Source organism: Pogoniulus pusillus, chromosome 11 (genome assembly GCF_015220805.1).
Source record: "Pogoniulus pusillus isolate bPogPus1 chromosome 11, bPogPus1.pri, whole genome shotgun sequence".
NCBI classification, from domain to species: domain Eukaryota; kingdom Metazoa; phylum Chordata; class Aves; order Piciformes; family Lybiidae; genus Pogoniulus; species Pogoniulus pusillus.
In genome coordinates this window covers 13,491,728-13,517,633 of record NC_087274.1, presented here as the reverse complement: position 1 = coordinate 13,517,633, position 25,906 = coordinate 13,491,728, and the positions used below count along the sequence as shown (strand labels likewise).

At 50.8% G+C, this 25,906-nt stretch overlaps 1 protein-coding gene across 6 annotated transcripts in view; it reads right to left on the bottom strand.

Annotated features, from left to right (window-relative positions):
- The window catches only part of MYH10 (myosin heavy chain 10), a 118,587-nt gene extending 96,329 nt beyond the window's left edge, over positions 1-22,258 (bottom strand). For 5 of the 6 annotated variants that reach the window (XM_064151122.1, XM_064151116.1, XM_064151120.1 and 2 more), the window contains exons 1-3: positions 22,175-22,258; positions 18,875-19,251; positions 6,397-6,553 (exon numbers count right to left, since the gene is read on the bottom strand). In XM_064151122.1, coding sequence (XP_064007192.1) covers positions 6,397-6,553; positions 18,875-19,219 — 502 coding nt within the window. In that variant the 5' untranslated portion in view covers positions 19,220-19,251; positions 22,175-22,258. Of the gene's footprint in view, positions 1-6,396; positions 6,554-18,874; positions 19,252-21,930; positions 21,949-22,174 lie in introns of those variants that run through there. The other variant, XM_064151118.1, reaches the window with a different exon arrangement.
- Positions 22,259-25,906: the final 3,648 nt, after the last annotated feature.

The window sequence follows — 25,906 nt, the reverse complement described above, 5'->3', positions numbered from 1 at the left end:
GAACAGCCCCAGGGCTCTCAGCCTTCCTTCTCATGACACGAGCTGTCCTGAAGCAACTCCTGGTGCCCGCCAAAGCATTTTCTTCTCACTGCCTCTAACTTCCAGCAGCACGGAAGAACAACAGCAAGTCTTGCAAATTGTATTACCAAACAGAATTAAGGTCAGTGTTGTCACAGGGATTAGGCTACCAATTCCTTATGACCATGCGACTGGCCAGCAGCCCTGGAAAGCTCAGCCTAGCATTCCTGCGCTGGGCACAGCAGCTCCAGCCGCACGCCTCCGTGGGCTGCGTTTCTGTCTAGGGCTAAACAATCTTTGTCTGGGGCTAAGGCCTTGGGAGTGTCAGGTGATGACAAACTCCCCAGCAGCCAGCACTGGTCGCTGGCAGTCCAGAGCCAGCTGTGTGCTGGCTGCATTCAGAGCAGGGAGAGCAGCAGCACAAGGAAAGGATTTTGTTGCTCTGCTCAGACCACATCTGCAGCACTGCCTCCAATGCTGTGGAAACCAGAACACGGACATGGAACTGCTGGAGAGGGTCCTAGGGAGGCTACAAAGATGACTATAGGCTGAAGAACCTCCTCTCCCAGTGGGGATAGGCTGGAAGAGTTGGGCTGCTCTGCCTGGAGAAGAGAAGGCTTCAGGAAAACCTTAGAGCAGCCTTTTAGCACCTGAAGGGAACTACAGGAGAGCTGGAGAGGGACTTCTGGCAAGGGCTGGGAGTACCAGGATGAGGGGCAATGGCCTTGAGCTGGGAGAGGGGAGATTGAGAGTGGAGATGAGGAGGAAATTCTTGAGAGTGAGGGTGGGGAGACAGTGGAACAGGCTGCCCAGGAAGGCTGAGGATGCTCCCTTCTTGGAGGTGTTGAAGGCCAGGTTAGATGAGGCCTTGAGCAGCCTGGGCTGGTGGGAGGTGGCCCTGCCCATGGCAGAGAGGTGGAACCAGATGATGTCTAAGGTCCCTTCCAACCCAAACCATTCCATGAGTGTATGAACCTCCAAATTCCCACCTTCCTGGCAGCTCTTGGGTTGTGTGCTTCCTGCTCCAACCCAGCATTAGGAAAATGAAGAGAAAACAGAGGAGAAAGCCACTAAACCACCCGTGCAGGAACACTTACCCTGCTACCACACTGCTTTGAAAAAATAATTACAAAGGAGAGAGAGGGGAAATCCAGTCTGCAAAGCTGAGCTGCATGTTATTATCTCCTGAGGTCAAGGCACTGGGTAATGAGGCTTTTCCTGAGGAGAAATGCTGACTGTCACAGCCAGAAACACACCTAAAGCCTGCCCTGTCTTTAATAAGGCTCTGCTCACACCTCAGCTTTGCTATGAGCCCTGCAGAAAGGGCATCACTTGGAGCCAGCACTCAGTGAGCTTTGCTTTTCCTTGCAAAACTGGCACCAAAGCCCTAGAGCATCACAGCTGCTCCACCACTGACCTCCTCATCTGCCACACTACGCATTCCAAACAGCTCTGCACCTCCTGTGGCAGTTCACACCAGCCCAATACATCCCTCTGGAGAAGCCTCTTCCTCCTGAAAATGCAACTTGAGCTGCCTGAACAGGCTCTGATTTGCAGCTCTTGCCCCTCACCCCTTTGCCCTCCATGTTTGACAAGCCCTGAAATGCCTTTCATAGCTCTATGGAATGGTTTGGGTTGGAAGAGACCTTAAAGACCATCCAGTTGCAATCCCCCTGTCCAGGGTGGATGAAGCCTTGAGCCACCTCCAGGGAGGAAGCATTCATAGCCACTCTGGGCAACCTGCTTCAGTGTCTCCCCATGCTCACTGGAAAGAACTTCAGCCTAATCTCCAGTCTCAATCTACCTTCCTCAGACTGCAAACTCATTTCAACCTATTCTCCTTCCCACCAAAGGGCACAATAAGACCTGACCTGTGAAGCCTGCAGGGCTGAACATCCTCCCAGCAGGAAATCCTTTGAGGGGACAGGAATTGAGGAGCAGTTGGCAAAGCTTCCACATCACCTCTTCCCTACCAGAGAGCACCATGCAGTGCTCCATCCACATCAGGATCTCAGCAGAACGGAGTACTGCCAGCAAAAGGAATAATGTCCCTTTCCTAGGGGTGTTCAATGCCAGACTGGATAAGGCTCTGGACAGACTGATCTAGTGTGAGGTGTCCCAGGGGCCCATGGCAGAGGGGTTGGAAGTAGATGATCCTCATTCTCTTCAGTTTGAACAGTCTCATTTCCTGCAGCTGCTCCTCAACAGACCTGTTCTCCAGACCCTTCATCATCTGCACTGCCTTTCTCCAATACCTCAAGCCAGCTCCTCAATCAGGTGATCCTCATCCCTGTGGGTATTTAAAGGACACAGATGTAGGGCTGCAGGACATGGTTTAGCAGCATGGTAGAGTTAGGGAATGATTGGACTTGATGATCCTAAAGGTCTTTTCCAACCACAGTGATTCTACAACTCCAGAAGTCTGCTCAGCAACTCTCTGCTAAAGGCAGCAGTGTCTGTAAGCATTTTCAAGTGCCCATTAGCAGCCTCATTAACAGCTCTCTGTCTTCCTCTGGAGGGCTCTTCCTCTGATCCAGCCCAATGCGGCAGGAACACTGCTCAGTGAAATACTTGCCAAGCACAAAACTGCTAAATGCCTGTTCTAGAGCCTTGCCTTATGCCTGGCATTGCAGCTCTGGAGGCAAAGCACCAGTGGAAAGTTCCCTCACTGCCTGCAATCACTCGCTGAGCAAACAGGAGTTACTGCATGTGGGTGAAGGGCACCCAAAACAGGTTTAGTGAACCTTGAAGATCCTCTTGCATAGTTGTCAGCTACTCTTATTCCAGTCTATGACTTCAGACCTTCAGATTAAAAGAGCTCATGTTATAAAAAACAAAAAAGCAAGGACAGAAGGACAAACATGAGACACAAAATATAAACCTCCAAGACTTGCAATGATAGGATGAGAGGCAATGGATCAAAGTTTGAGGAGGGAAGATTTAGACTGGAGATTAGAAAGAAATTCTTTGCAATGAGAGTGATGAGACACTGGCACAGGTTGCCCAGAGAGGTTGTGGCTGCCCCCTCTCTGGAGGTGTTCAAGGCCAGGCTTGAGCAATCTGGGCTGGTGGGAGGTGTCCCTGCCCATGGCAGGGGGTTGGAGCTGGATGATCCTATAGGTCCATTCCAACCCAACCCATTCTGTGAATCTATAAATCTGATGGTCAGAAAAAAACTTTAACCAAACTTCAGACACCAAGTGAACATTCTTTTCACCATCTCCTCTTCCAAAAATAGCAGTGTGTAGATGTAGATCTCCAGAGATATGAATCAGTACCGCCATGGTGTGTGAGCAAACACAGAGCACCTGCAGTGTGGCAGCCACTGACATTGACTCCCTGGAACAAAGGACATTCTCTCAAGAACTTTTCCAGAGGTCTTCAGACAGTGCCACCAGCAGCCTGGCCTGGATCAGATCGGCGTGGCCAGCAACAGAAGGGAACAGACAGTGCCCCTGAACTGGGCACTGATGAGGACACACTTCAAATCCTGCGTTCAGTTTTGGGCCACTCACTTCGAGGACATTAAGGGGTTGGAGGGGGTCCAGATTAGGGCAACAAAGCTGGCAAAGGGTCTCGTAAGGAGCAACTGAAGGACCTAGGGTGGAACCTCCTGGGTTCCAGTTTGTGCCCACTGTTCCTTGGCCTATCAAAGAGCCTGGCCCCTTCCTCTTGACCCCCACCCTTCAGGTATTTCTAAACATTAAGATCCCCTCTCAGTCTCCTCCAGGCTCAACAGCTCCAGGTGTCTCACCCTTTTCTCAGACAAATGTTCCAGTCCCTTCATCATCCTCACTGCCTTTTTGGACTCTCTCTAGTAGTTTCCAATCTCTCTTAAAGTGGGGAGCCTAAAACTGGACACAGTACTCCAAGGGTGGTCTCACCAGGCTGGAGCACCTTCCTTGACCTGCTGGACATTCTTCTTTATGCACCCCAGGAGACCATGGGCCACGGCTGCCCACTTATTGTCCACCAGGACTCCCAAGATCCTTCTCCATGGAGCCCTGATCTGTACTGCTGGCTCTTGGTGTCCTTGATGTGCTGCTCTTCCACTACTTGTCCCTGCACCACCCCACTCAGTGATGGTGACACAGTTTCTTGCAGGGTGAAAGAGCACTCAGCAACTTGTGGTTTATTATTGAGCAGCCCTAAAGGCAAGGTCCAGCTGCAGAAGCCAAAGCTTGCAGTGATGTAAAGACAGGACAAAATCAACTGCTTAAATCTTAAAGCACATGTTGACCCGCACACAGTGTCACTTTAGCTTGTGTGACCAGGTGAAACTGCTTTCAACCCACTTGTGGTCCATCCACACCAGCTCTATGCCTAACCAGGGAGTTCTTCAGGCCTGCCTCATCCTTACACTCACATCAGCAAAGCAGTCCCCTGGGAACAAGCCAGAGCAGAACAGTGTGAGCTGTGTTTCTCGGACTGCCCAAAGGGCAACTGCACAACTTCAGCTGCATCCAGCTCTGGAGCTTCAAACACAATCACAGGGAACTGTTACAGCAGGCCCAGAGGGAGGGCCACAAAGATGATCAGAGGGCTAGAGAACCTCCCCTATGGGGACAGGTGGGGAGAGTTGGGGCTGTTCAGCCTGGAGAAGGCTCCAGGGAGACCTTAAAGCAGCCTTGCAGTACCTGAAGGAGCGTCAGGAGAGCTGGAGAGGGACTATGTGCAGAAGGGATGGGTTGACAAGAAGGGGGATGGCTTCAAATGCTAAGAACCTGGATTTGGGTTAAACACCAGGAAGAAATTCTTCCCCAGGAGGGTGGTGAGACACTGGAACAAACTGCCTGGGGAAGGAGGCTACAGTGCTAGCAAGTGTTCAACAAGGCCAGGCTGGATAGGGACTTCAGCAATGTGGTCTAGCAGGAGATATCTCTGCCCATGGCAGTGTGGTGGAATTAGATGATCTTTAAAGGTCCTTTCCTACCCAAACCATTCTATGATTCTGTTCCCCACATTCATAAAATGTCAGATTTGGATCTACAGTTTTCCAGCAGAGCCTTCAAATCAAAATCCAAAGTTTATGCACACAATAAACTTACTCTCTGCTCTACTACAGACATGACTAATACCAGTCTGGGGAGTAAGTCAATCAATCTTAAAGGGTAAGCACTTGCCTGTCCTCTCTCTGAACTCAAACATGCTATTGTTTCCTTGTCACCTTAGATTATTTGTCAGCTGCCAGAACACCAACACTGACAGTATCAGAGAGACAAGTCATGAACATACTTCAGCTTTCCCTTTTGGATCACACTTTTTCATTCTCACTTCAAAGCCACTACACTAAAGGATTTTGACATCAATTACATCTGTTCTTTAAGAAAAGAAGTGGGGAGACATTGGCACAGGTTGCCCAGGGAGGTTGTGGACGTCTCCTGTCTGAACGTGTTCAAGGTCAGGTTGGATAGAGCCTTGAGCAACCTGGGCTAGTGGGAGGTGTCCTTGCCTGTGGCAAGGGGTTGGAATTGGATGCTTCCTTAAAAACAGAAAGGCATTTCTGCTTCACCTTTCCATACCAGCAGCTAGCCTAGTGCCTTTCATAGCAGTGCTGCTCTGATTCTGTACCCCACTGAGTCTAACAAACATGCTAAGGGAGCTCAGACTCAAAGTTTATCAATTCAGAGTCACAGAATGGGTTGGGTTGGAAGGGACCTTAAAGCTCATTCAGTTCCAACCCCCTGCCACGGGCAGGGACACTTCCCACCAGCCCAGGTTGCTCAAGGCCTCATCTAGCCTGGCCTTGAACACCTCCAGGGAGGGGGCAGCCACAATCTCCCTGGGCAACCTGTGCCAGTCTCTCCCCACTGTCATTGGAAAGAATTTTTTCCTAATCTCAGTCTCCCCTCTCCCAGCTCAAAGCCATTGTCCCTCATCCTGGCACTCCTAATCCTTGACAAAAATCCCTCCTCAGCTCTCCTGTAGCCCCTTTCATATACTGGAAGGCCACTCTAAGGTCTCCCTTTCAGCCTTTTCTTCTCCAGGCTGCACAGCCCCAACTCTCTCAGCCTGTCCCCACAGTAGAGGTTCTCCAGCCCTCTGATCACCTTTGTAGCCTCCTCTGGACCCTCTCAAGTTATTTCTACTCTCCATTTCAATTTCTAAACAGGAAAAAGGAAAAAAGGCAGCTTTCCCTCCTCTCTAAGCTCCAGGTAAGATTATGGCTGATAACAGTTTCTACAGCTGGATGGCTCACGGCACTGCAGAACATGGTTTAGTGGCCATGGTGGACTTGGGCTGATGGTTGGACTCGAGGATCTTAGAGATCTTTTCCAACCCAGACAATTCTATGATTCTGTGCTGAAGTCCCTGAGTTTTCAATGTATTACAAGGGGTTGTTATCTGTCTGTTGAGCAGCACTCAGCCAGTCCTCACCTTGCAGCATGCACCTGTAGGCAGACTCAGATATGGCGTAGATGTGCGGTGGCATCTCATGGCGCTTCTTCCCCCTGTACATCTCAATGATGTTCTCAGAGTAGATGGGCAGGTTCTTGTAAGGGTTGATAACCACACAGAACAGCCCTGAATAGGTCTGCAAGGAGAAGAAAAAGAAATGGTTCTGTAAGTAAACAGCACTGGCAGAGCTCAAGGAGCAAAGGCATTTTATAGGTTCTGTAGTAGAGCAGCCCCAAAGGGGATCTGAGCAATGTTCAGCAAGAGCTCAAGGGTGGGGGGATAAGAGGATGGGGACAGACTCTTGGCAGTGGTGCCCAGGGACAGGAGATACAAACTGGAGCTTGGGAGTTTCCAAGTGAACAGGAGGAGAATCTTCTTGGTGTGAGGGTAGAGGCCTGGAGCAGGCTGCCCAGAGAAGTTGTGGGGTCTCCTTCTCCGGAGAGCTCCCAAACGCCCCTGCCCATTGTGATCCTGGGCAAGCTGCTGTGGGTGTCCTGCTTCAGTACAGGGGTTGGAGTGGATGACTTGCAGAAACCCCTTCCAACCCCACCATGCTGGGAGATTCTGGGGATATTTATCTTAGAACAAAATTGAGGTCCCCTTTGTTGAACAGCTCCAAATGCACGCTCCACTCAAACGTCTGGTTTCCAGTTCTCTTCAAAGACTTTACTCACATAAAAGGTAATTTCCAGATAACAAATGTGATTAAACATCTACTGGAATGTCTGCTCTCTTTCCCACAAATAAACCTCCCTTCCATCTGCCAGGTCACAGGATTTATGGACATCTTTTGAGGTTATAAAACATGCAAAGTAATCTTCTCCTTTCTGAAGGACTTTATAATCAAAATTAGTCCCCTAACTCATTTGGAAAAGGAAAAATCCTGTTTCCAACCAACCCATTTCCTGCTTTCCTGCTATTTTTTCCATATTTGTAGGTCCTTCCTGCTCATCAATCTTCCCCAATCCCAAATCAGCCTCCTCCCAGAAAGGTTATTTCCTTCACTGCCCAACTCCAGCTGATGGCAACTGGCATTGCCAGCATTGTTCCATACACTGCTCTAAGACCTGATACAGACCAGAAGCCACCAGGACCACTGCAACATTAGGAACCTCCAAAACTCATCTGGTGTTACCTCATTGCCTCTGAGACATTTATTCGTCTGAAACCAGCTGAGGCTTTACACACCTGAGCACACACTGTGAGCCACAGACAGGCCCTCAGCTCCTGTGAGTGAAATACCACAGACTGCCTCAGAAGAGTTCCCCTCCTGTTCTGCAAGTTATTGATAAGGAAACCATCACAGCTCAATGGAATACAAATGTACACAGCCAGCCACTGGCATTTCTTATCTGGGAGAGGAGGCCACAGCAATGCTGGCAGGGATGGAAAGACTCTGCTGTGAAGCCAGGCTGAGAGTTGGGCTTGGTCAGCCTGGAGAAGAGAAGGTTCCAGAGTGACCTTCTGGTAGCTTTTCCGTGCTTCAAGAAGCTGAGCAGAAAGCTGGGGACAGAGTTTTGATCAAGGCCTGTTGTGACAGGACAAGGGAGTATGGTTTGAACTGAAAGAGAGAGATTGAGAGTAGAGAGAAAGAAGAAATGTTTGACCCTGAGGGTAGTGAGAGCCTGTGCCGCACTGCCCAGAGAGGTGGGAGCTGCCCCATAGCTGGCACCAGTGCAAGTCAGGTTGTCTGGGGCTGTGAGCAACCTGCTCTGGCTGCTGATGTCCCTCCTGGATGAATCTGAAAGGTCCTTTCCAAGCCATAGTAGTCTGTGGTTCTATGCCTGACAAGCAGTGTCTGGCTGGGCTGTACGAGGATCCAAGGTCCAGCTCACAGCCAGGCAATGTTACACCAGGAAAATATCACAGCTAATCCATTGCATTCCCTGAAGCAAGGCATTGGGATGGCTTTGCCTTCCCAGGATCAGCTTACACTTCATCTTTATATCACCACATGCTTTGTCACTGTGTGTTTCTTGGTCACTAAAGCTGTTAACACCTTCACTAGCACAGGAACACCAGCAAGAGATACCTACAGAGAAAAGACTTGGGGGTGCAGGTGGGTGAGAAGCTGGACAGAAGCCAGCAATGGGCACTGGCAGCCCAGAAGGCCAAGGGCAGCCTGGGCTACATCCAAAGCAGCAGAACCAGAGGTGAAGAGAGGGGATGCTGCCCCTCTGCTCTGGGAAGACCTCACCTGGAATGTGGTGGCCAGCTATGGGGCTCCCAACACAAGGAGACAGAACTAATGGAGAGGGTCCACAGGAGGCCATGAACATGCTCAGAGGGCTGGAGAACCTCTTCTATAGGGACAGGGTGGGATAGTTTGGGCTGTTCAGCCTGGAGAAGGCTCCAAGGAGACCTTAAAGCAGTCTTCCGGTACCTGAAGGGGCTCCAGGAGAGCGGGGGGGGGGGGGGGGGGGAGGGGGGGGGGGGAGGAGTGTGCTTTGGACAGGGCTGGGAGTGTCAGAATGAGGGACAATGGCTTTGATCTGGAAGAGGCAAGATTGAGACTGGAGATTCTTGTCCAATTTATTTTTTTTCAAACATTTCTGCTACATCTGCATGAAGAGAGCAGCTGAAACCCCTGAGCTGCCTTTTCTTTTTAATATATACAAAGTTTTATTGGGAGGAAAAGCTGCCCTGCTCTCTCCACAGCTAAGAGGGGTTCTGGGAAGTCAGGTAGGTGGTGATGTCCAAGTCAGGAGCAGCAGGGATAAGCAAGAAGTTGAGTTTACATCAGCTGTCCTGCCACCAAGACACTATGAGTCCTTACAGGAGAACAGCTCTGCACTTTGGCCAGATGTGCTGGCTGCGAGTCCTACGGTGCCTGAGCAGGTAAGCACCTTTGGTGAGCAGGTACTGCCCTCTCCAGAGAAAGGGAACAGATAGGATCAGGGCAGCTGGCTCAAGCACAGAGAACTTCTCCATCATTAACACAAGCACAGGGCTGGTAGCAAAGGGGCAGCTCCTCCCTAGCTTCATGTTCCTACCCTGTCTCTCCTGCCAGCACAGTGTCCTTGCAGTGTGTTACTGAATTGGCTGCCAACAAATCACAGACTTGCTTTAGCTGCAGAAGACCTTTAAGATCATCCAGTCCAACCATTCTCTAATTCTATCAAGATTGCTGCTAAATCATATCCCATAGCAACACACCTCTGCATCTTGTGAACACCTCCAGGGCTGGGCATTCGACCACCTCCCTGGGCAGCCTGTGCCAGTCTTTGAGACCTTTTTTCAGAGGGGTTTTCCCCCCCTCTTCCCCTCTCACATCCGAACTAAACCTCTCCTGGTACAACTTGAGGCCGCTTCCTTTCATCCCATCAATTCTCTCCTGGGACCAACATCCACCTCTCTCCAGCCAGGGAACTGTAGAGAGCCAGGTCTCCCTGAAGCCTTCTCTTCTCTGAACCACCCAGGTACCCTCTGCTGCACCTCTCCAGACCCTGAAGATAAGTTTTGAGAAGAGTTGTTTGGCAAAAAAATCAGTTCCCTACCCAAATTTATTCATGGCCTCTGGTGGCACCGCGGAGGAGGGGGAAGGCAGGATAGATATTCCCACAGAATGGAACAACTCTCACCTCAAGGAACATGCTGCTGTGACTGTTAAGCAGCTTCCTTGCCACAACAAACAGCCTCTTTAAAGCATCACTTCAGAGCACATCAGCAAGATGCAGGTGAAGCTCTGGAGTTCAGAACAGTTTTCATCACCTGAGTATCAAAAGCTCAGCATTAAGTCTAGCTCTTCAAATCCAGCAAGTGACAGACTGACTCTGTTGCTACATATATACTTAACCTGAAGGAAGCATCTCCACACCTCCTGTTATTACCTGGAATACAAAGCAGCACTTCCTAGCCCCAATAACAAAGCCTGTTTTAAGCAGCATCCTATACACTCATAGGGGGTTAGACTAGACAACCTCCAGAGGTCCCTTTCACCTCCTATGACTCTGTGATCATCACAGCATTTTCTTGTCTGGTTTCCCTTCTTGAGGTTATGGACCTTCTGTGGTTGGGCTTTAGAGGCTTTTTCCAGCCTAAATGATTGCAGCTTCAAGAGTCAGGTTCTCTGAGCTTGGTACTGTTTTCTCATGTCCTGTCCCTCTCCCCCTGAACAAAGCAGTGACCTTCAATTCACAGCTCCAACAAGGGCAGGCAGCTCCTCAGGCTCAGAGAGGCTGTGGCCTGGGGTGGAACACATCTCTGCTTCACCTAGCAGGTAATCCCCAGCTACCATCCATGACACCCCCCATCCAGGGAAAGGACAAAGGGACCACACAGCTGCCCCAGCACAGTAGCTGCTGCATCATACCCTGAGCTCATGCTCCCCAGCCAGAGCAGGCAACACTGGAATCACAGAATTGTGTGAGTTGGAAAAACCTTCTTAGATTGAATCCAATCACCAGTTCAACACCACCATGGCAACTAAACCATGGCCTCAAGTGCCATAGCCACATGGTTCTTGAATTCCTCCAGGGATGGGGACTTCATTCCCTCCCTGGGCAGCCTGTGCCAAGCCCTGACCACTCTTGCAGCAAGGAAATTTTTCCTCATCTCCAACCTAACCCTTCCCTGGCACAGTTTCAGGACATTTCCTCTCCTTGTATCATCTGAGACTAGGAAGAAGAGACCAACCTCACCTCACTGCAGCCTCCTTTCAGGGAGCTGTAGAGAGCAATGAGGACTCTCCTCAGCATCCTCTTCTCCATGCTAATCACACCCAGCTGCTCCTCCCCAGCCCTGTTCTCCAGACCCTTCCCCAGCTTTGTTGCCCTGCTCTGGACATGTTCTAGCCCCTCAATGTCCTTCTTGGAGTGAAGGTCCCAAAACTGAGCTCAGCATTCCAAGTGTGGCTTCACCAGTGCCCAGTAGAGGGGCACAATCACTGCCCTACCATTCCTGACAGGCCAGAGTCCATACAATTTAGCCCAGGTACCACTGCCCAGGCCCAAACTGCCTGTTAGCACCCAAGTGCCTGGAGTCAGGGGTGCCAGCAAGGGCAATGAACCTGCTGTGAGGTAGTGAGAATCTCAGATCTGACAGAGGCTGAGGACAAGAGCCACTGACTGCTCCTCAAGGCAACAGAAGAGCACAACCTGCATGTGAGGAAGGGAAGGAGTGCAACACATACTAACTATTAAATTACAGCCCAAGCTCTGGAAGACTTGTCTGTGGATGTGCTCTACAGCTAGCACTGAACAGAGAACACCACCACCACTGGATTTTTACATTTATACCTTCAGGTTATGTGCTTAAGGAGGGAAAAGCCAACATTAGATGAGCAATGCAGGTCCTACTCCTGCTCAGCCAGCTGAGACAGGCAGGCTTGGTGTCACAGACAGCAGGACTGCTCCAGCCACAGCAACTGCTAGGACATAAAACATGAGCTGAGGCTGCACCAGGGCCAGAACAGTATTAATATCATCTCACAAGGCTCCCAAGTAGCTGCAGGATAGCTATGAAAAGCTGCTGGAGGGCATTGGTCCCTCTGACACTAACAAAGTAAGTTCCCACATGCAACTCCCATGACCTGATCACATTTCTAAGCACCCCAAAACCCCAAGAGTTAAAACTTAAGTCAAAGCAGCCCTCACACTTTGAACCTCAGCATGTCTTCTGCTGCATAACAGAAGAGATCCAGGGGCTGGGTCATGCTAGAGGTGAAATAAAGCAGCAAGTTCCATTTCTTAGAGGTTCTTTCAATACCAGCCTTCCATATTTTGTAATGTGAAGCTTTCCCAACTGGATCAGTAGGAAAATTAAAGCAACTAGAACACAGAATCTTATATAATAGAGATTGTTCTAGGTTATGCTCTGGCCTCACAGGAGGCAGCAGCTTAAGAGAAGAAACAGCTTAGAGCCAGCTCCTCAAAGTGCAGTTTTGTGAGAGCTTCCACCCACAGCAGGCTCTGAACTGGGGACTACAGCATAGTTCTCATTCCTTCCCTTTCCTGCCCCAATAAAAATGGAAAGTCCATCAGAAAAATTAAAGCAGCACAGGGCTGCAGAGCAATTCCAGAGGTAAAACTTGCAATTACCAAAACTACCTGCTGAAGTATGTTTAATTGCACAATAGTAAGCATGTTTGCCTCTGCACTGGCAGAATGAAAAGCCAGAAGGCATATAGCTGGAGAGCAATAATTAGCAGCAAGGTTCCAGCAGCTCTCAGCCTCACACAAACAGTTCCCAACCCTTTGTACAGAGTCTCTGCTAAAAACACAAGTGGAGGAGTAGGTGGGAAGACAATGCACAGCTCATGAAAGTCTGAAGGACTTTGAAGTTGAATATAAAACCTTTTCCTCAAGAGTGCTTCACCATCTTGCCCTTCCTCAAGGCACATCAAAACCACTCAGCTGTAACCTGACTTCACCTACAGCCACACACAGCTCACACATGTCACGCAGACTCGCAGACTGCCTTGGGTTGGAAGAGACCTCGAAGGGCATCTTGTCCAAACCCTCTGCAGGCAGCAGGGACATCTTTAACTAGAGCAGCCTGCTCAGGGCCACAGCAAGTCTGGTGCTGAATGCCTGCAGAGATGGAGCCTCAACCACCTCCTTGAGCAACCTGTGCCAGTATTTTACCACCCTCACTGCGCAGAACTTCCTCCTGATGTTCAACCTAACTCTGCCCTGCTCCAGTTTCAAACCACTGCCCCTTGTCCTATCACCACAGGCTTTTCTAAACAGTTCCTCCCCAGCATTCCTGTAGGTCCCCTTCAGACGCTGAAATGCAGCTCTAAAGTCTCCCTGGAGCCTTCTCTTCTCAGGCTGAACAGCCCCAACTCTCACAACCTGTCTTTATAGGAGAGGTTCTCCAGCCCTCTGATCCTCTTTGTGCCCTCATCTGGACCTAAAACTCTCCAGCTAAGCACCCAAATACAGGTCATGGGCTCACCACCATCAGACAACACCAGAGGAACACCAAGGCAAGAGGCTGTCTGGATACTGAGGGAAGCTAATGGAAGCCAAGCATTTGAGAAACTCTGTTCATGTGAATGCTTCTGACTGAATGAGGTCAGGAAGCAGTTAATAGTAACTGCCATGACTTATGGAGTGTCAGCAAGCTGCATACAACCAACTGTGGGCAGTGGACATCCTCCAGGAGAGCTGGGGCCAAAAGAGATGTGGGAACAGCAACATTTTTTAAATAGATGTTAATGTTTTTAGTATTTTATACTTTAACACAGGCTATTACTGTAGACATCACTTTCTCCTTGTACTCAGCATTGGTGAGACCACATCTCCAACCCCCAACTCAGTTTTGGGACCCTCACTCCAAGAAGAACATTTTGGGGCTGAAGTGTGTCCAGAGAAGGACAAAGCAGCTGATGAAGGGTGTGGAGAGGAGAAGCTGAGGAACTGGGGCTGTTTAGTCTGGAGCAGAGGAGGCCGAGGGGAAACCTCATTACACTCAACAGCTCCCTGAAAGGAGGCTGCAGTCAGGTGGGCATTGGTCTCTTCTGTCTAAAGGAAACAGCCTCAAGTTGCACTATGAGAGGTTTAGGTTGGACATGAGGAGCAATTTCTTCCCCTAAAGGGTTGTCAAGCCCTGGAACAGGTTGCCCAAGGGCAGTGACGGAGTCCCCAGCCCTGGAGGAGTTTCAAAGCCATGCAGACATGGTGCTGAGGGCCATGGTTTCAGCAGTGGTCTTGTCAGTCTTAGGTTAATGGTTAAACTCAATCTTAAAGGTCTTTTCCAGCCTGAATAATTCAGTAACTAATTCTGTGAAGCCCACTGGATTTTTAACATCTTACTGGATGTTGCAGCTTACTACACCCTATGACAGAACAACTCCTTCATCCCACCCTAATGCACTGAATACAGGAATGAAAGCTTCTGAATACACAAGACAGACTTCTGGCCATGAGATCTCTTCTTTCAGTTTATCTTTTCTAAGTAGAAGATTCAGAGCCTCACTGAGCAGAGATGATGTCATTTATGCCACATGGAGTACTGTGTGCAGTTCTGGAGCCCCCAACACGAGAAGGACATGGAACTGCTGGACCCAGTCCAGAGGAGGTTACGAAAATGCTCAGAGGGCTGCAGCAGCTCTGCTATGAGGACAGGCTATGAGAGCTGGGGCTCTGCAGCCTGGAGAAGAGAAGGCTTCAAGGAGACCTTGTAGTAGCTTTCCAGTATCTGAAAGGGGCTACAGGAGGGCTGGGGAGGGACTATTGAAAAGGTCTTGCAATGACAGGACAAGGAGTAATGGGTTTAAACTGGCAAAGGGGAGATTGAAAGTGGATGTTAGGAAGTTCTTTCTAGTGAGGGTGGTGAGACACTGGCACAGGTTGCCCAGGGATTTTGTGGCTTGCTCCCTCCCAGGAGGTGCTCAAGGCCAGGCCGGATGAGGCCTTGAGCAACCTGTTCTGGTGGGAGGTGTCCCTGCCCATGGCGAGGGGTTGGAGCTGGATGATCCTAAAAGTCCTTCCCAGCATAAACCATTCAATGATCTAGGAACTCTTCTGATAGTAGCCTGCACCTCCCACTAAAGCAACTCAGGTAGCACTTTGCAGGCAAACCAGTGGGGCATGGGAAACCCCTACCAGCCCCAGGGCATCAATGTTTGCTGCACACTTAGTGAGAAGCTCAGTCTGGTTTAACAAACACTTCCATCATCAAGAGGAGCAGAAGGTTATGGGTTCATACTCAGCAGGTGAGCTTCCAGAACATATGAACATATAAAACAGGCTTTAAAAGAAAAGTGCAAGAGGCTTGCCTGCCATCAAATAAGGTTCTGATAGAAGAGCAGAGCTTGAAATAGCTGGAAAAAGCACCCAGCCCTCAGAACTACTAATAGTCATTAGCTTGTGCATTCCAGTTCCAGCCAGTGTCTGCCATGTGAAGGAACCAGTTACTTCCCATTTCAGCAGAAGTGAGGTGTTTACATTCCTGATCTATGCAGCTGGCAGCCCTTCAAGTAACAGAAATGCTTTTAACAGACTTTAAAAGTCAAAATACTAGGGAAGTTCTACCCAGGATGCTGCCTCACAAAGCATGAGGATGATCTGAGGGCTGGAATAGCTCTGTGAGGGTAGGCTGAGAAAGTTTTGTCTGTTCACCCTGGAGAAGGCTGCAGGAAGACCTTTAGAGCACCCTTCTAGTACCTGAAGAAGGCTACAGAAGAACTGGGGAGGGACTCTGTACAAAGGCATGAAGTGATAGGACAAGGGCCAATGGCTTCAAACTAGAAGAAGCTGGATTTAGATCAAGCATTATGAAGAAATTCTTTCCCATGAGGGTGCTGAGGCACTAGAGAGGAGTTGTAGAGGCTGCAAGCTTGGAAGAGTTCAAGGCCAGGTTGGATGTGCCCCTGAGCAACCTGCTCTAGTTGTAGATGTCTCCACTTACTGAAGGGGAGTTGGAACTAAGTGATTTTTAAGGTCCATTCCAACCCAAACTGTGCTGTGATTCCATTAGTTGTCATCAGGAACTCTCCTGCCCATTTTGCTTTTGGACCTCTAGAAGTGGTATAGCAAATCAAAAACACAGCCAGAGCTCAAAGAATCATCCTGCTCTAAAGTAAAAGAAAAAAGGCTCTCACACTACTCAGCCACAAGGAAAGCAAAGTGGCAAAACCCAATTGCAATATGTGACAGCTCTTTCCTCTGGAGCAGCTCTTGTGCAAGTCTTGCTACCTTTCACCTTCTGTCATGACCAGAGCAGAAGACAGGACCAAGCATATCATCATGCGTTCACAAGCTACCAGCCTTCCATCTTCTCTTGTGTTCATCTCCTACAGTAACAACACAGCTCAGAGCTGAAGACCACTTGGCAGCCATTAGAAATGCTACAAGTTCCAGAAACTCCTCACCATCCCTACATAGATGTTACAAGAAACTCCTGTCTGGGCCATGCCAACTGGCACTAGCCAGCTTTAGTCAGCACTCTCTGTTCCCCCAGCAGTGTCATCTGGGAGAAGTACATTATAGACCCATGACTAGCCCCACCAGCCCCAGCTCTCTACTTGTTTGCTTCCTTTCTAGGGACTGAAAGGAAACAGTTCTGCTTCAGATGAGGCTTTCCTTTTCCACTTCCTAGAAAGGCAACACTGTACTCTGACCATTGGGAATGAAGTGGAACCAAACCAGATTCACCATCTCCATCTTAGCCACTTGAGAGCAACAGCAAAAGATTTCAGTTGGGTTATGATGAAAGCACCATCTGGATATCGGTTTTGGTTTCCTTAGCCTTTAACACTTTTATACCTAAATTTAATACCTTTATTTGCCTCTTCTCATGGCCAAACCACCACCATCCACACCAGCAGCTCATTTCACACTGGCTCCTTCCCTGGAATCAAGCAAACACCGCCTGCTCATGGCTGTGCAGGCAGCAGCAGCAACACTGCCACATCCCAGAGATTTAGGGACTCCTAAATCCTTCCTCCCTTAGGAAGGAAGAGACCCTTCTTAAGGGCACACTAGGACTCCTGACAGAGACCCCAAGAGGTTTAGGGACCCCTGACAGAGACCCCTTCCAGGACTACACTAACAACAAGCTCAAGTTCCTAGTGAGGTTTCTCTCCACACCCTACTGATCCTCACCAGCACTCAGCCTCTACTCTCCTAGTAGCAACTGTTCTCCCCCTCTCTTAAAAAAAAAAAACACCAAGAAGTTGGCTTCCAACTTCAAAGGAGAAGTTATTATTCCAGCTGCACAGAAACATTCCTCTTGGTAACAGTAGCATCCTCCAGCAATGCTCCTGCAACAGCCCCCCAGTTCAGGCAAACAAATCCATCAGCTTCTTGATCCCAACCAATTTCTTCCAGCCCAGGGGCAGGGGAGGTCAGTGGTAACACACTGAGGCAGCAAATCCTCCTGTGACAGCAGCATCTCACTGACAAGGGACCAAGTTGTGGAGTCTGCCTCAACAGTTTAAGACTGAAAGCAGAAAGCCCCTTTCTGGGAAGTGTTAGGGACAGAAAAAAGGTGAAGTCACCTACAGGACATCCCTTAAACTCCACACAAACAACAAGCCAGCTGAAAAAGCAGAGTGTAACTTGTCACTCAGCCAAAAGAACTGAGCTGCATCATCTGTGTGCACAGCAGTGACAGGCTCTCCACACCATCTCCAGAAGCATCTGTGGCTGTGCTTAACAGATTGAGTCTTTGAACTGGAGCTCGCTGTGACATTTAAAGCCTTCAGCTTTCAACCTTCACCATGCAATAGAGTTATAATAGCTGTAACGACTTCCATAACTAGCACTGATTGATATGCATCATGAACACTCCTGACCTATCAACTGGTTTACTTTTAATTTTCAATCCACTCCTTACTAATGATCCAATTAATGTATTTATAAGCTTGCAGGAAGCATTCCAGAGAAGTATTTTTACAGCTGAGCTCTGCTGTAAAGGTCTTGGTGGAAGGCCTTGAATGGACAAAAACCATGAGCCCAGAGAAAACAGACCAGGAATCACAAACACACAAAGCATTTTGATCTTGCACAGAATTTTTAGGAAGCCCAAAAGGCTAAGCTAAGAGGGTGTCCAGTTAGCAGCTCGATGAAGGGAGAGTGAGCCAAGTAACCAGCGGAACTCAGTGCAATGGATTTAAGCTTCAGAGCAAGTGTTTATTAAAATGAGCCAAGCGTTTAAGCAGATGTTTCAGTTTCCTTTAAGAAAGAAAGTCTCCTTGGATCTCTGAATGATGCTCTGATTCAAGAAGTCGCTGTGTGAGAAGCCTGCCAAGAGACAAGGAGCTCTTAACCACAGGGCACAGGCAGGCATTGAGCCTGACTGAGGGTCACACAGCATCAAGGCCCTGTGATGCCCAACTCCACAGCAAGATGGAGATGAGCCAGAAGTGCAGTTAGCGCTTCAAAACCACCAGAATGAAAAAAAGAACCTTTATCTTATTGCTTTATTTTAAGTACTTGAACACATTCTTTCCTGGCCCACTACAGTGATATTAGAATCCAAAAAGACATTTTGCATTCCTCGCTCTCTCTCCAACCTCAGCTTTTCACAGTACAGCCTCTTGTTATCATCTTTAACACACAGCAAGTCAAAACAAGATCTCTGCTTATTCACACCAGCAATTAACCAGCAGTAATTCAGCAAAGTTGGGGTTTGTATCCTCTCCTCAGCTCCACCAAGCCATTTGATACCATTCACTGTATCAGTTAAGCACGTCTGAGGCAAGTGCTGTAAGGAGTAGCATGAGCTAAGCAGGCAGAGCTGCCATTTAAGAGGCTATTTTTGAAAGGTGCTTGCCGAATTATTTCCAGAGCAGAATTCTGTATTATTTGTTTTATGACAACAGAGTTCTTGACCCCTACAGAGCATGGAAAAAAAAGATCCTGGACTGATCTAAGTGCCAGGGACACAAAATATTTAGGCTAGGGAAGTCAGAACCCAGACCTGTTTCTACATTTGTCAGTAAAGGAATGTGAATCAGAGAAGTTCAGCTGAATTAGCACTCCTAATGAATCTAATAATTAGTACTTACATAGATGAGCCCAGAGTAATACCGATCCTTTAAATTATGCAGTACAGAGGCTTCATTTAAACAGGTTAATTCTGCCATGTCTTCCACTTTAGAGAACTTGGGAGGATTCATCTTTTGAATGTCATCTTTATTGACTAGTGCTTTCTTCCCGTTCTCTGCCAGTTCCACCAACACTTCATCCCCTTTTTCTTCCTTGATGCTGGCTGCCTCAAACCCATGGCGCTCCGAAGGAATCCACACCAGCTTCTTGGCAGTCCAGTCAGCCTGGGTGGCAGGGTTGTAGATGACAGCCCTGTCCACAAACAGGTATCTCTCTGGATCCTCCTGTCCAGATCTCTGTGCCATTGCGGAAGTGAAGGTGTCCACTATCAGTTACCCTGAAAAGAGGAGACGAAGAAAGATTTATGTCAGATACCATGAGTGGAGCTATGGTACATCACCTAAGTGACCTACCACCAATAGCTGTGCCTACTCTTGATGAAAAATCACACTGGAAAAGACCTTTCAAGTTCATCCAGCTCCACCAAGGCTGCTGTTAAGCCATGGCCCTCAGCACCAAATCTCTGCCTTTTTAAAACACCTCCAAGGATGAGGATTCAACCATCACTCCCACCACAACCTGTGCCAGGCTTTGAGAACCCTTCCAGGGAAGAAATTTCTTCTGATCACCAACTAAACGTCCCTTGGTGTAACGTAAGGCTGTTCCCTCTCATCCTGTCACTTGCTACCAGAGAGGAGAGACCAACCCCCACCTCACTCCAACCTCCTTTCAAGGCAGTTGTAGAAGCATCAGCAGTTTCTTCCACAGCCTACAGAAGCTGCTATACAACCCAGACCCACTACAGCAGCCCTCCCAATAAATCTGGTGCCATAGAGGAGTTAAAATAAGTCCAGAATAATCCCAGACACAGCAAAGACGTATAGATCTATCTTCTGCCATTAAATAAGGAAGAAGAGCAAATCTAGTAAAAGCTTGCCAATAAAGACAAAATACACAGTGAAAGGAAAATATAAACAGAGGTAAAATGCTCAGTGGATAGTCCACTACAATAACCACAAGGCAGAAAGAATTATATCATAGAACAGTTTGGGTTGGAAGGGACCTTAAAGATGATCCAGTTCAAACTCCCCTGCCATGGGCAAGGATACCTTCCTCTAGATCAGGCTGCTCAAGGCCCTGTCCAATGTGGCCTTGAAACTCTCCAGGGAGGGGGCATCCTTCCTGGGCAACTTGTTCCAGTGTCTCACCACCCTCACTGTAAATATTTTAAAATGCAGATTTTCAACTAAAGAGAAGAACCTGAGACACTTGGGGTTTCTGAAAGCCATTAAGCTAAGCACTGCTCATATTCTTCTGGACAAACTCAAGATTCACATCTCCACAGCCTGCTGCTGCTCTCACGCATGGCTGCTGGCATTACCACATGCCAAAAGAATGCCTCCAGATCTCACCTGTACCTCGAGACAAAAGGCACAGCAGGGACTGACGGTAGATTTTTCCAACACCTTCATGGGTAATTTGAATCGGAAAGGAAAACTGCTGACAAGAGCTTCTGCAGACTCCTTTTACCTCAGTGCCTCTAAGCGAGGCCACCACATCTAGTCCTTGCTGCTGTCACTTCCAGGCTGCCTGGAGCAGGCAGTTTCACCTCTAAGTGCCTGAGGAGCAACACCGTCAAGGCTGGCACCTAGCACTCAGGTCGTTAAACACCTTGGGTTTCCACACACCAGGTCTTCTCTGCTGAAGGATGCTCCATTAACTAATGGCAACCTTCTTCAGCAGGTAAGCCAAAGGGTTCAAAAGCTTTCCCAAGCTGCCTTTGACACCTTCCATACCACAGCATGCACGGTGACAAAGTGCTGCAATACACCCAGCCTCTGTAATTAAAGACAACAGTCGTGTCTCCATCCACACATGGCCATTTGTTCCATTGTCCAGCTTTAAAGCAAAGCAAGCATGAAGTCACTGAACCCTTCAGAGGTTTGAGGAGCAGACCGTTCACTGCAGACTGCTTGATTCAAATCAAGAGACGATGACTCAACCTTGAAAGTATTTCAGAAGAGCCTCAGAGAACAAAAATTCAATGAAGAAAGACGGATTGTTGAAGGGACACCTTAAGCGGGAAAACTAAGATCTTAGGGAATGCTACATTTGGCTCAAGAAGCCTACAAACGTACCCTCCAAGCCTGCAGCCCCAATTGAGAAAGCTGTCTGTCTGCAGCGTGCTACAGCTGAAGTTCCAACAAAGACCCGAGACACCATCGCTGCCCTGCTGTGCGGTGTGAAGGCTCGGGAAGCTCCCTGGCCAGGTATCACAGACAGACAGACAGCCACCCGCGGTTCTGGGAGCCTCGATCTCCCACACCGACAAGAAGTGAAACCCTGAGGTCAAACTCCTACGACAGAATGAACCCCAGTGGAATCAAAGGCTGAAATGGAAGGACGGAGCGTCTGCAGCACGCAGCCGGCACCGGGGAACCACGGAGGCTTCCAGGGTCACTCTGCCACTTGGGCTTTCAATTCCATCACAAAAGACCCTCGGCAGCAGCCAAGCAAGTTACAGCTCACTCAACCCCGGGCGCCTCTCTTCACAATGGCATTCAAATGAAATACCCAAATGAGCGCATTTCTCATGCAGGAATCCAGCGCTCCCAAAAGCCGAGCGCTGTCGAAAGCCCCTGCACACGCTGCGCTCCTCCGCACGAAGACGGAGCGAGGGGAAGCACCGGCGTGGCCGGGGAGCGGCATCCCCTCGGTGCAGCCCGGGCGTTCTCAAGGACAGGGGCAGCCGCAGGAGCCGCACCGCCCCCGGCAGCCCAGCGCTGATGCTCGGGAGTTGCTGCGGAACCCCCCATCGCAGGGCCGCAAGTCCTGCCGCCGCCCCGAAGGACAAAGGAGGCAGCCGGGACCGCTCGGTCGGCCGGGTACCAGGACCGGCCCCCTCGCCGCCGCATCTCGGCCCCAGCCACACGCCCCTCGCCCAGCCGCCGCCGCCCCCTCCCCCCCCCGTGCTGAGGAGGCTGCGGGAAAGGGAGAAAATGGCCACCTCCCTCACCGACGGAGCCGGGAGCGACGGCGATGCGGCGGAGCGGAGTGGGGAGGCGAGAAGGGTGCGGAGGGGATGCGGCGACGCGGGCGGGCGGGCCGGCGCGGCCCACACAAGGGGGTCTTTGTGTGCCGGGCCCGCCCGCGCTGGGGGTGGGGCGGGGGCGGCGGCGGCGGGCCCGGCGAGTCCCGTCCCCCCCGATCCCCATTCCGCTCGCCCCGGGAGTCAGGGGCCGGGCTCCGCCGCCTCTCACCTGTGCTAGCGCCCGGCCGCCGCCGTGCCCGGAGCTCCTCAGCACCGCGCCGCTCCGCCCCCCGCCCGCCGCGCGCCTTTAGCGCCACACCGAGCCCTCCGCCCCCCGCCGCCGCCACCACCTCCGCCCCCACCGCCTCCGGCCGCCGTGCTCCCATTGGCCGATAGCCACGTCCTGCAACAGCAGCGCGCTCTCCCATTGGTCGGCGGTACGGCCGCTCTCCAGCCACGGCCATAGCAACCTCCACACGCTACCCTCAAACCCCGCCTCCCCTACTCCGCCCCGCCTTCCAGGAACTCATTGGCCAATCCCGCCCGCTCGTCGGTCCATTGCACCACTTTCATTGGGCACTCTTGGCGCCTGTCAGGGCGGGCTCCGCCCCGCGCTGCAGCACGCCCGGCGGGGGGCGCGGCGCGGTGCCGTCGCTGCGGCGAGCGGTGCGCGCGGTGCTGCAGCGGCGGGCGGGAGCGCGCCTTCCCCTCACCCACCCGCGCTGTGCCCCCTTCAGCGCCAGCCTCCCGCTGCCTTGGGTCCATTAAGGGCTTTTCGGGGCCCGGCCCCCTCCAGCTGGTTTCAGCTACCGCAGAGATAACGGGGATGCCGCTTCCCCATCGCGGGGAGCGGTCACCGCCCTCCCGCCGGTGCTGGGGCTCGGGCTCGCCTCCCGCTCTTCTCAGCGGTGTCCTTTGAGGTGGCGATTCCCAGGCTCCGGCCGGGATGACGGGCAGCAGGCAAGCGCCCGGACCCCGTTTCCACAGTTGCAGTGCTGGGAACTCCGGCACAGCCCTCAGTAGCCGCTCCCGGGGGGGATGAGAGAATCGCTTGACTATTAAAAATAACCTCCCTGCCCTCCCGGTGAGCCTGCCGGGACACCCCCCCGGGCCCCCAGAGCCGGGCAAAGTGGCTCTACAGCCCGAAGCCCGCTGCACCGCGGCGGTCCCCACAGAGCAGCCCCAGCTGGCCCAGCTCCAGCTCATGTCTGTGGTTTTCCCCTTCCTTAAACACCATCCCGAGGCTTTTCAGAGCCCTTGCCCCTTTGCCACCGCCTTTTCTGGATCAGGTGAGGAGGAAGAAGGCTGCGGCACGGGGTGGGGAAAAAACGACATTTGCAGCACGGCTGAGAGTCTCCTGGGCTCCTGCGGACTTCGAAGGGCAGATTTTGGGTGTAACAACTCGGGGGTGCCTCCATCCTCTCCAGGTGGATACCGTCGGCATCGTGCTGACCTTCAGTTTTCCTGCAGTCTTTCCCACGTTTCAGTCTCTGGCTCAGGAAAGCTTCCTGGCGATCACTTGTGCCTCCTTCACCCTCCACGGAGCCAGCACAGCCTCTTGCCGCAGCCACGGGCTGCTGCTGGCAGGTAGCTCCATGTCGAGCCTTCCCTCACCCAAGCATGGGATTCGTTTCTTCACCCAGACCAAATGCAAATGCGAGTGGCTCAGCAATTAGAGCTATTTTGGTGGACGGAATTTGTGTCAGATCCTTCTGAGGAAGGCTGCAAGCAGAGTGAGGAGTGGAGAAGTGGTGGCAGGAAGGAGCATCAAGCTCCTTCATAGGTAAGGGTGCCATAAGGCATCCCGAGAAGGGCTGTGGGTGCCAGGGGACAGGAGTGCAGATGTCTCCCATTTGCCTTGTGCTTAGAAAGCAAGAGTTTCCATAGACGGCATCCAAAGCAGTGGGATCAGCAGGATGACAGAGGTGATGCTCCCCCTCTGCTCTTGTAAGGCTCTGCCTGGAGCACTGCATCCGGTTCTGATGAGATGGAGCTGTTGGAGAGGGTCCAGAAGAGGCCACAAAGATGCTCAGACGGCTGGAGAACCTCTCCTATGGGGCCAGACTGAAGGAGTCGGGGCTGTTCAGCCTGGAGAAGACTGAAAGGGAGACCTGAGAGCAGCCTTCCAGTACTTGAAGGGGGCCACAGGAAAGCTGAGGAGGGACTTTTGTCAAGGACTGGGAGTGACAGAATGAGGGACAATGGCTTTGAGCTGGGAGAGAGGAAGTTGAGACTGCAGATGAGGAAGAAATTCTTGAGAGTGAAGGTGGTGAGAGACTGGCACAGGTTGCCCAGGCAGGTTGTAGATGCCCTCTGCCTGAAGGCATTCAAGGCCAGGCTGGATGAGCCCTGGGCAGCCTGGGCTTGTGGGAGGTGTCCCTGCCCATGGCAGGGGGTTGGAACTGAATGATTTTAAAGGTCCCTTCCAACCCAACCTATTCTATAACTCCATGACTCTGTGGCTCTCCCCACAACTGAAGTGCTACAAAGCAGCACCTGCCATTTCAGTGCCACTTGGCATTTTTAGGTGGGCTGCTATGTTAAAAAAGGTGAAGGGTGGAGAAGGAGGCTCCTGGCACAGAGCTGGAAGCCACTTGGGTCATCTGTGCTCATCCCTGCACAAAGATCAGCTCAATGAGCAACTCCTGGCACTGGGATTTGAATGGAAGTCTCCTTCTTAATTACTGTTGCAGTGGAAGGTCTTGTACATCCTGTTTCACCAAAAAATGAGGGTGTTGACTCACCAAGGCAGGTAGATGAAAGCCGAAAGGCTGAACTGGTTACTCCTCAGCTGCTTTTCACTTCGCAAGGGTTGCCACTCCCGGGGCCAGGGTGGCTGAGCTGGGCGGCAAGCAGATGTAGGCAGCAGAGTGAGGCCAGCACCACATGGACTTTCGGTTGCTTAAATGCAGGCATCCAGCATGCCACATCCCCCAGGCTTCAGAGATTTATCTTGTTCAGCCATCAGATCTCACTGAGATGTTCAGCCAGTGTCCATGGAGCACCGTCAGCTCCTCCGGAACATCAAGAGGGATTCACAAGAGAGCAGCCTCATGAGTGTTTCCATAGAAGTGTTTCACAGAACTGTTTGGGTTGGAAACACCCTCTGGGATCATCCAGTCCAACCATCAGCCCAACACCACCATGGCCACTAAACCATGGCCTCAGGTGCCATGGCCACAGGCTTCTTGAACACTTCCAGGGATGGGGACTCCACCAGCTTCCCTGGACTGCCTCTTCCAATCCCTGACCACTCCTGCAGCAAAGAAACTTTTCCTAGTCTCCAACCTAACCCTCCCCTGGCACAATTTCAGGCCATTTCCTCTCTAGGGTGAAGAGACCAACCCCCAGCTTATTGCAACCTCCTCTCAGGGAGCTGTAGAGAGCCATGAGGTCTCCCCTCAGCCTCCTCTTCTCCATACTAAACATCCCCAGGTCCCTCAGCTGCTCCTTGTAAGGCTTGCTCCCCCGACTCCTCACCATTTTGCTCCCTTTGGAAAAGCCACCCTCTGAAGGAGCTATGTCAGCTCCTTAGCAGAGGACCAGAGCTCCCCAGCAGAGCAGCTTAATGAGTATTTTGCTATTTTGGAAGAGCCACGTGCTGGAGAAGCAGCTGTGCACCTCTCAAGGTGACTGAGGCCTTGAGTGGATCAGCACCCACACCTCAACAGGTCAACACCTCCATGTCACACTGCTGCTGGCTTCTGTCCCATAACTTCCATTTTTAGCCACTGGATTTCTTAAAAGAAAAATGGAATCATCAGAGAGAGAACATTTGTCTAGAGAAAAGCTCTTTGAAGAGTTGAGTTTCTCTTAGGAGATTATTTCCATGGAAAATCTTTGAGGGTCCTGTAGATGCCACATGCAGAGTGTCAGGGCTGAGTTATTATTTTTATCACACAATTATTTTTATCCAGGCTGGTGTTAGGAAGGAATTCCCCAAATCCACCCAATGCCTTTA